This window comes from Phragmites australis, chromosome 15, assembly GCF_958298935.1.
Source record: "Phragmites australis chromosome 15, lpPhrAust1.1, whole genome shotgun sequence".
In the NCBI taxonomy this organism is placed as follows: Eukaryota; Viridiplantae; Streptophyta; class Magnoliopsida; order Poales; family Poaceae; genus Phragmites; species Phragmites australis.
In genome coordinates, this window is record NC_084935.1 from 9,042,108 (window position 1) to 9,050,844 (window position 8,737).

At 42.9% G+C, this 8,737-nt stretch overlaps 1 protein-coding gene across 1 annotated transcript; it reads left to right on the forward strand.

The window, feature by feature from the left end:
• Positions 1 to 1,440: 1,440 nt before the first annotated feature.
• On the forward strand, positions 1,441 to 3,764 carry LOC133892891 (glucose-6-phosphate/phosphate translocator 2, chloroplastic-like). Its single transcript, XM_062333879.1, has 5 exons — positions 1,441 to 2,023; positions 2,116 to 2,341; positions 2,605 to 2,827; positions 3,205 to 3,418; positions 3,509 to 3,764. The coding sequence occupies exons 1-5, from the start codon at positions 1,532 to 1,534 to the stop codon at positions 3,518 to 3,520; spliced, it is 1,167 nt and encodes a 388-aa protein (XP_062189863.1). The 5' UTR covers positions 1,441 to 1,531; the 3' UTR covers positions 3,521 to 3,764.
• Positions 3,765 to 8,737: the final 4,973 nt, after the last annotated feature.

The window sequence follows — 8,737 nt, forward strand, 5'->3', positions numbered from 1 at the left end:
TAACTACGACCTAAATAAATATATCGAATAAATTACCAAGTTAATTTCATGTGACAAACTTCAAATGTTACAAACAATAACTACATTTCGAAAACTTTATTACAAAGATAAATATTACGTACAAAATATTTACTTTACTCTAAGATCTATAGTGCTTAAGACATCTATGTGACATGACATAATTTTAAATGAAATAAAATTATTCTCAGCCTAAATACATAATTTATTGTGTATTAAAAAACTGTATAAAACCTAACTAAACTTAGAACAAATGTCTCAAATAAAATTATATATGTTACATCTATCTAACATGTATAACGTACAACAAATACCTCAAATTAAATTGGACATCTATAATACCATTGCTAATTCTATAATTAACTTCCCGACTGGTATATCCTAAAGTAAATATTGCATACGTATAATAATTAGAACCTAATTTTTATTATTTCTATTGACATCTATAACTACCAAATACCTCAAATTAAATTGTACACCTATAATAATATTACAAAATCTATATTTTATTTCACAACTCATTTATCCTATAGTAAATATTGCATCAGTCTAATAATTAAAACCTAATATTAATTATTTCACACCGATGCTATAATTTCTACAATAAAACTACATTTTCTAAACTATTTCCTAACTCTATTTTTATATCGCACTATAATTTCTACAACTAAACTAATTTTTTTAAATTATACTAAAATTACATCTAAAATTTCTTGAATACTTTACATTATTTATACAAACAAGAAAAACATAAAAAAATTTACCTTCCAATAAAGATATTTCTCCGACCACTCTCCCTCCTTTTCTTTCCTTTCCTTTCTCCTTCCTCCCCTCCTTATTATTCCTCACTTTTTTTCTCTCTCGCTCCGCTCGGTCGAATGCAAATCGTGCAAAACACAAATGGCATTGAGAAGAGGAGGGGCCACGCATATAAGGGCGGACAGTTTTCGCGCCCCCCAGGACACAAAAACCTTAGGTTTTCAAGCGTCTAGACCGTGATAATTCTGACATGTCAGTATTTTTCACGTACCGAGGCCACGACAACCTATTTTCGCGCCCTCAGACCACAACAACTAATTTTCACGTCTTCAGATCGCGAAAACCACCTTATTACGCCTAAGTGGAGATTCCACAGGGGTTTTCGAATATCAGGGCCACGAAAACCCATTTTTCATATTATAAGACGACGAAAACACAGATTTCGCATCTGAGAACGCAAAAACTCATTTTTTGCAGTACCAGGCCACAAACAGGTACTGTTCTTGTAAATTTCGCTATTTCCGTATTATTTTTTAAAATTTCCGTACAAAAATTATAATATTAAAAAAATCAGAAGAAGAAGCGCCCAAAGTCCAAAACCGCCTCCCTTCTCCTTCGCGCGCTCCCTATAAATACCTTCTTCCCCATCCCCCGTCATCAGACCAATCACACACCACAGCCGCCGCAGGCGCCTACCACTCTCCGACAAAACCCCAGGCACTCGCCAAGCCAAGCCACCCTTCGCGCCGCTACAATGCTGGCCGCCGCAGCCTCTGTCAAGCCGTCCGCGGCCGCCACGTCGAAACTGTCCTTCAAGCTGCTCCACCTCCCTCCCCTTCCCGCCGCCGCCGGACACGGCCCGCTCTCCCTCTCCCTCTCAGCGCGACCCCTGTACCGCCAGGAGCCGTTCTTGGCTGCGGCGGCGGCGCGCAACGACCGTGCCGCGTACCCCGCGCCGCCGGCGGCCACCGCGGACGGCGCGCGGCCGGTGGAGGCCGCGGTTGCGCCGGCGGCGCCCGAGGAGACAGCAAGGCGCGCCAAGATCGGGGTCTACTTCGCGACGTGGTGGGCGCTGAACGTGATCTTTAACATCTACAACAAGAAGGTGCTCAACGCGTTCCCATACCCGTGGCTCACGTCGACGCTCTCGCTCGCCGCCGGCTCCGCCATCATGCTCGCGTCATGGGCCACCAGGATCGCCCAGGCGCCCAAGACGGACCTCAATTTCTGGAAGGTGCTGTCCCCGGTGAGTAGCGGAAGCCTTGTGAAGACTTCTCGATGTGCTCTGTTCTTGCGAGTTTACTCTGTCCTGACGAGAATTGTTTCGTGGCCGAGCAGGTGGCGCTCGCGCACACGATCGGGCACGTCGCCGCGACGGTGAGCATGGCGAAGGTGACCGTGTCGTTCACGCACATCATCAAGAGCGGCGAACCGGCATTCAGCGTGCTCGTCTCAAGGTTCCTCCTCGGCGAGCATTTCCCGGCGCCGGTCTACTTCTCCCTCCTTCCGATCATCAGTGGATGCGCACTCGCCGCCGTCACCGAGCTCAATTTCAACATGACTGGTGAGCAACGTGCAAATCCCCATTTCCTATTCTTGGAATCTTGGAGATACTTGAGCAGATACATGAGAAATATCACGAGTGATTGTATCTTCTCTTTTTGTGCCATAGATAATTTTCAAGAACTCTGAAGAAGCTGGATACTGATTTTAACACCAATCAAGGAAAAAAGTGTTTTTGTGATAGATTTGACACCTCGTCACTTTGATTGACGTCTTTAGATAAACAAAATAAATACTCAACCTGTCTTGTTCGAACCAATGCAGGATTCATGGGGGCAATGATCTCAAACCTCGCATTCGTCTTCCGGAACATATTCTCCAAGAAGGGGATGAAGGGTAAGTCGGTCAGCGGGATGAACTACTACGCCTGCCTCTCCATGCTCTCCCTGGTGATCCTCCTCCCCTTCGCCATCGCCATGGAGGGACCCAAGGTGTGGGCTGCAGGCTGGCAGAAAGCAGTCGCCGAGATCGGTCCCAACTTCGTCTGGTGAGCTCGCATGCTCCTTGTACTACTCACTAGCATTTCACTTCCACAAACACCAAGCCATTTGAAATTTCTTTGCTAATCAGAAAGTCCAAGTGCTTAATCAGTTTAAAAACTGTAGCATGCAACTCGTGCTTCAGAAATATCTAAAAAAATATTGATCTGTGTCATAAATATCTAAAAAAAGTGTATATTATTAGCATCATTGCCTCCCCAAAAGAGTACTTTCTTGTGTAGGGACAGAACATGGTAGTGAGATATGTATTCTCTGGTCTGCAATCTTCAGTTCTCTCAGACAGAAAAGAAAAACCAACATTTCGATATTTGTCTGAGATAATTCAGTCTGATTCATGTGGCTATGTATTCCTCTGTGGTTGTAGGTGGGTGGCGGCGCAGAGTGTGTTCTACCACCTGTACAACCAAGTGTCCTACATGTCGTTGGATGAGATCTCGCCGTTGACATTCAGCGTCGGCAACACCATGAAGAGGATTTCTGTCATTGTCGCGTCCATCATTGTCTTCAAAACGCCCGTCCAACCCATCAACGCGCTCGGAGCTGCCATCGCCATTCTCGGAACTTTCATCTACTCCCAAGTAATTTCACACGTTTATCTCAAATTCGTCACGCGTAGGAAGGTGCCCATTTTATCGCTGAATTTTTGACAAAACCATTCACCATTGCAGGCAAAGCAGTAAGGCCTCGACATGGAAATGGCCTCGTTTCACCGCAAATACTGCGCTCGAACAACAACTTATGACTTATGAGCGTATCTAAGGACCCCTTGTATAATATATTAGATCCTCTTTCTGTATTTTCCTTTTCTAGGCCTAGCTTCCAGTGCTCCTGAATTCCTCATTTCTTTGTGCTTTTAATATGACTATGTTGATGATGTAGAGAGAGATGGATCCGTCTAAATAAAATTACCAGACTTTTGCTCTACCCTTTTGTTGCCTCCAAATTCTGCGGCCCAAAATAATGAGTGGTTCAGAATGCAATGGGCTACCATTCCATTTGTCATGTACCCACGTTTCACAAGGCCAAGAACAGCAGCAGCCGAGTATGTTTTGGTGACCCATCTTGTTCTCTTGCTGGTGACAGATACAGCGGGGGCATAGCCCTGATGAGAAGTATTGTGCAATTTGCACACTGAGATCTTTGCGATGGATTCAGCGTTGGAGCGTAGCTGATCTTGCTGTGCCCTTGTTGCCTACTCCTTTGTTGTTCTGCTCGGCCCCCAGCTCGGCAGACTTTCTTGTTCACCTTATGGGGTTGCTAATATACCATCGTCGCAGGCGGCATATACCCATGTTCTTGATCCAAGAACAGCCTTCTAGTGCTCTAAAGGCCGTTGCATTTGGTTTCCGATTCAGACGTTTCTTTCATGCTTTTTCAAAAGATCATCGAGATAGCACTCCTTTGATGTCGGCTATTTGTAAATAAATATAGCTACAGCTTAAAATATAAACACTGTACTATTTTGACTAAGCTGAGTTTCAGTAAGACTTTGTTCTGTAGAATAGTGGCCAAGCTTACTGCATGCATTGCAGGATCATATATGCCGTACTCAAGATAATGCCAGTCGGTTTCCAGATGATTTGGAGGCGGAGAATATGAAACAGTTTTAGTAGAATAACCATTGTCATTCTAAATCTTTCAAAAAAAATATTGTGCCAAACAACATATCAAATAATTCGGAGAACGTCAAAATATATCAAGAAAACAAAGAGATACCATCGTGTCTCTGAAACAGCTTTCTAGGACTGTAACTGTTGGTGTGATGTCGGCTAACCAATCTTGACCGAGTCTTAAGGGCGGGTTGAGTGACCCACCTATGTGCTGTGATCGGGAGCACACTCCACACCACTGACTGGTTTCAGTCCTGAGTCGTGCAACACATCTATATAAGGGGAAGTCGGCCACCTCTCGCATGATCAGTGGATGAGACTCCAACACTTCCTAAACCTTAAAACCGATTGCCATGTGTTCATATTGATTAGGCTAGATGATCCTCATGATTAAGATGTCTTTAATGTATAACAATGGTATCAAAGCCTATCTAGCCTAATCATGAACCCTAAGCCTCGGTTAATGATGATCATGCCTCAGTTTATCTCTAATTGTCATGATCTATGTTTCGGATTAGTGCTAATTAGCCTCAGATTAGATGCAATTATACCTAATTTTGCTTCGGTTCATGATTAATGTTGATGAATTATGCCTTTTGTTTCGCATTAGTCCCAAATTGCTCTCGGTTTAGGCACACATTCATGTTTTAAAGTCGATTACTTTTACTTTAATGATGTTTATGTACATGTTTGTGTGTGCATGCTGTTTTGGGCTCAGTTTGGGGGCAAATCGAGATGGGCTGGTCTCGGACAGCATGTAGAAGGAGGTGGTTTCGGGGGAATTGCAAAATCCTATTGAAATCCCCAAAATGTTTCCCCGAAATGCCCCCTTTGAAAACCCTAGAACTCCCTAATTCGGAACCCTAAATCCCCCAATTAGAATTCTAACCCTAGATGAGGTGATGGATGCTTACCTAAATGGAGCACGCTCATGATCTCGGGCCGGCGCGCGTGATGATGGACCGCTTGCACTGATGGGCTGCTCGGGCGGGTTGCGCCACGACCGCACACTGACAGGTTGTTGGGCTGTTTGGGCTGATTATCTCTTATCATTATTTCAGTGCATTTTCTGATGTTTATCTCTTTTGCTATATTTATGCACTCACTTAATAATGTCTATTGCCCAATATGATGCAATTACTTATGATATTCAGGAATGTACAAACTTATTTAATGCTGGTTGACTTTTTTCTAGCCTATTATGATTAAGTTTGTCTCAAATCAAAATGGATCCAACGGGAAATTTTGATTTGTGACTATAACCAAGTTTTGAGTATTAATATAATTAATGTTGACTTTTTATGGTTGTATTTCAACTAAAGTTGTTTATAATTATGAATTATCATAATTTATTACCCACTAATAAAACATTTATATTTCTAGGCCATTTATATTTAATGGAACCAATTTTGGGCATAAAATTTAGGCTGGCCTTTTGGATATTTTTTAGCTATAGGCCACAAAATAATATTTAAAGTGTATTTCGGAGATAAGTTGAGATGAGATCAATTATTATGATTCTCCTGAGATATTCAATCAACTACTTTTATGTTATCAAGAATTTTCTTATGCATTAATATTGCCCAAAATTATGAGATTAAGTTTTCCATTGCTTTCATTTTAGCATTTATTTGCTTCTCATTAATTATGATATTGTTTAATGTTTACACTTCTGCAATTAAGTAATGTTTAAATGCACATCAATTTTGATCACATAATTAATCTCTCCTCTAATTGATATATTTTGCTTTGAGACTTAATGTGGTTATAAGTAATCTTATGGCTCATGGCTATATACTAACCAACGTTATTATGGTCATATATCATTTAATTAATTCTTAAATTAAATAAGTTATTGAGTAGTTTTGTCTCAAGTATTTGGGTGATCATAATTGTGTAATAATTAAGTTGTCTCTGATTAAGATAGAACCAACGAGAAGTCTTAATTAGAGATTTGATGATGTTTGGGGATTATGTTGTGGCGCACGATTATATTCTAACCAACGTTGATTGTGATCATCTGACATTCCCATAGTTCCTCTAATCAAAATGGAACCAATGAGAAGTTTTGGTTAGAGATTTATGTTGATTTAAGGATTATGTTTTTATAGATCATGGTTATATACTGATCAACTTTGTTTATGATCTTTTGCCACATTCATTAGTGAATCCAGTTATTCTTTGTTTTCTGCCAAAAGGTGATACGAAGCTGGACCGCTGATTCTTTCCTCATGTTAAGTTCTTCTTCATTTCTACCCAACGGTGAAGCGAATTGGAATTGTTAAGGTTTGTCATTAGCATGTTATTAATTTGATCAGTGGAGGTTTAATTTCATGACAAACAATTATTCACAGATTTTGTGAATATTAATGTAATAATTAGTGATATGTTCATATTATCAATTCAACCATGAGTTCTTCGGCTGTTCCTAGTAAATTATTATTGTTAGTAGGTAATCATTCTTGAGGTTATGTATACTGATTATGCACATAAGCATAATGATAATGATTAGCTCCCATTAGAGAAGCTGTCGGAGGGTGAACTCCACAAGCGGGGATCCGGAAGGACCCCCTTTGAGATTCGGCGGGGGGATGATTCTGAATCTACCTCGTACGTGAAATAAATGGGAGTAAATGAGATACAGGTGGAATGGATGATCGGATGCAGGAGGAAATGAATGCTCAGGGGATTTTAGATAGGTTCGGGCCGCACGGAGCGTAATACCCTACTCTTGTGTATATGCTATAAATGCTCAGGGAATGTCTCTCTGAGGATCTGCTATGTTACAAGGATGTTTGTCTAAGTCTAGAGCTTCGTGCTCCTTGTTCTTCGTCGGCTTGTCTTCTGAGCTCGTTCGGTGTGTTCCGTCCGATCCCAATCCTCCTTCTCCGGGGAGCCCGCCCCTCCTTTATACCCGTTGGGGCGGGTAGCGTGCCCAGAAAGGATGACGCAAGTCCCAAGGCGCCATAAATAGAAAGCAACCATCATGGGCTGCAGCTTGAGGTGACAGGGAGGGTTGAAAACGCGCCCCCGTCCGGTCTTTGTCGTCATCATTCCGCTTTTCAGTGGGTGCAGCGGGCGAGCAGCCCCGCGTGCCCGCCCGGTCAGAGCGAGCCTGACACAGCAGGACGGCAGGCGTTGCGTCTCGAGCCATGCGACGTTATCCTGAGGTGCGTCGGATGACGCGCGATGGGACCCACGCATTAAATGTCCCCACGCCTCCCTGCCATACCGTGGCAGGGACTGACAGCAGGTGTGGGGGGAGTGGTTGGAAGTAACATGCCATGCGCCCTCTTAAATGCAGCATCGGGTCTCTCACCAATTGACGCCTCACCGTTGAGCCCCTGTGGGGACCACCGGCGAAGGACTTCTCGGGCCCTCGGGAACCTGTGAGTGCTCAGAGACTACTGTTCACAGCCCCGAGCACTCTCTCCTGGATATACCCTTTCTTGGTCCTCAGGGAATGAAAGGACAATGATGTCGCCTAGAGGGGGGGTGAATAGGTGTTTTTACAAAAATTCAACCCTTTCTACCGTTGGCCTAAACTTGCAGCGGAATATAAACTAACGAGTTTTTCACAATAGAAAAACCTAAATATGCTAGGCTCAACTAGTGCACAATCACCCTAAATAAGTGTGGAAATTACAATCCTAAGGTGACAAAAATTACTCAATTCTAGCAAGAGATATGCAATAAAACGTAAATTGAAAAAGGCTGAAAATACTGTTTATATGCCTGAAATTACTGTTCATCCGGAGTCTCCGGTGTAGTCCGGATACTCCGGTGTGTACAGGTCCGGAAACTCCGGTAAAGTCCGGATTCTCCGGTTTCTGTACAGAACAGAGCCCGAAACTGAATAAAATTAATGAGTGGAGAGTTCTAGCTCAAACCAAGTGATGTCGTGTGTTCCCGGAGATGATTTCAAGTAGATTCACGAAGAACCTACACTCAAATACACACAAACAAGTATATAGAGCAATATGCACAAAGATTTGAGCAAGAACTTAAAAGTAAGGAAACAAGAGAGGAGACGTAAAGATTTGTTTCCCGAAGTTCGGATTCACCACCGTGAATCCTACGTCTCCGTTGAGGAAGCTCCAACGAGCCGGGTCTCTTTCAACCGCTTTCCTCGATCCACTCTTGATTTCTTCCCTTGCGGAGGCGAAATCGACCTTCACAAACTTTCCCGCGGCTCACCACAAGCACGGGAGCTCACCGGCGACACCTAGCCGGCTAGGAGGCTTCACCTCCAAGAGTAACAAACGCAATCGAACTTCTTGCCGAGAA

Excerpts from the sequence above, each read along its gene's own strand:
- LOC133892891 (XM_062333879.1), top strand. The coding sequence starts at position 1,532 with ATGCTGGCCGCCGCAGCCTCTGTCAAGCCGTCCGCGGCCGCCACGTCG. Across the intron at positions 2,342-2,604 it reads GCTCAATTTCAACATGACTG|GATTCATGGGGGCAATGATC; the intron begins GTGAGCAACGTG and ends GAACCAATGCAG. Across the intron at positions 2,828-3,204 it reads ATCGGTCCCAACTTCGTCTG|GTGGGTGGCGGCGCAGAGTG; the intron begins GTGAGCTCGCAT and ends CTGTGGTTGTAG.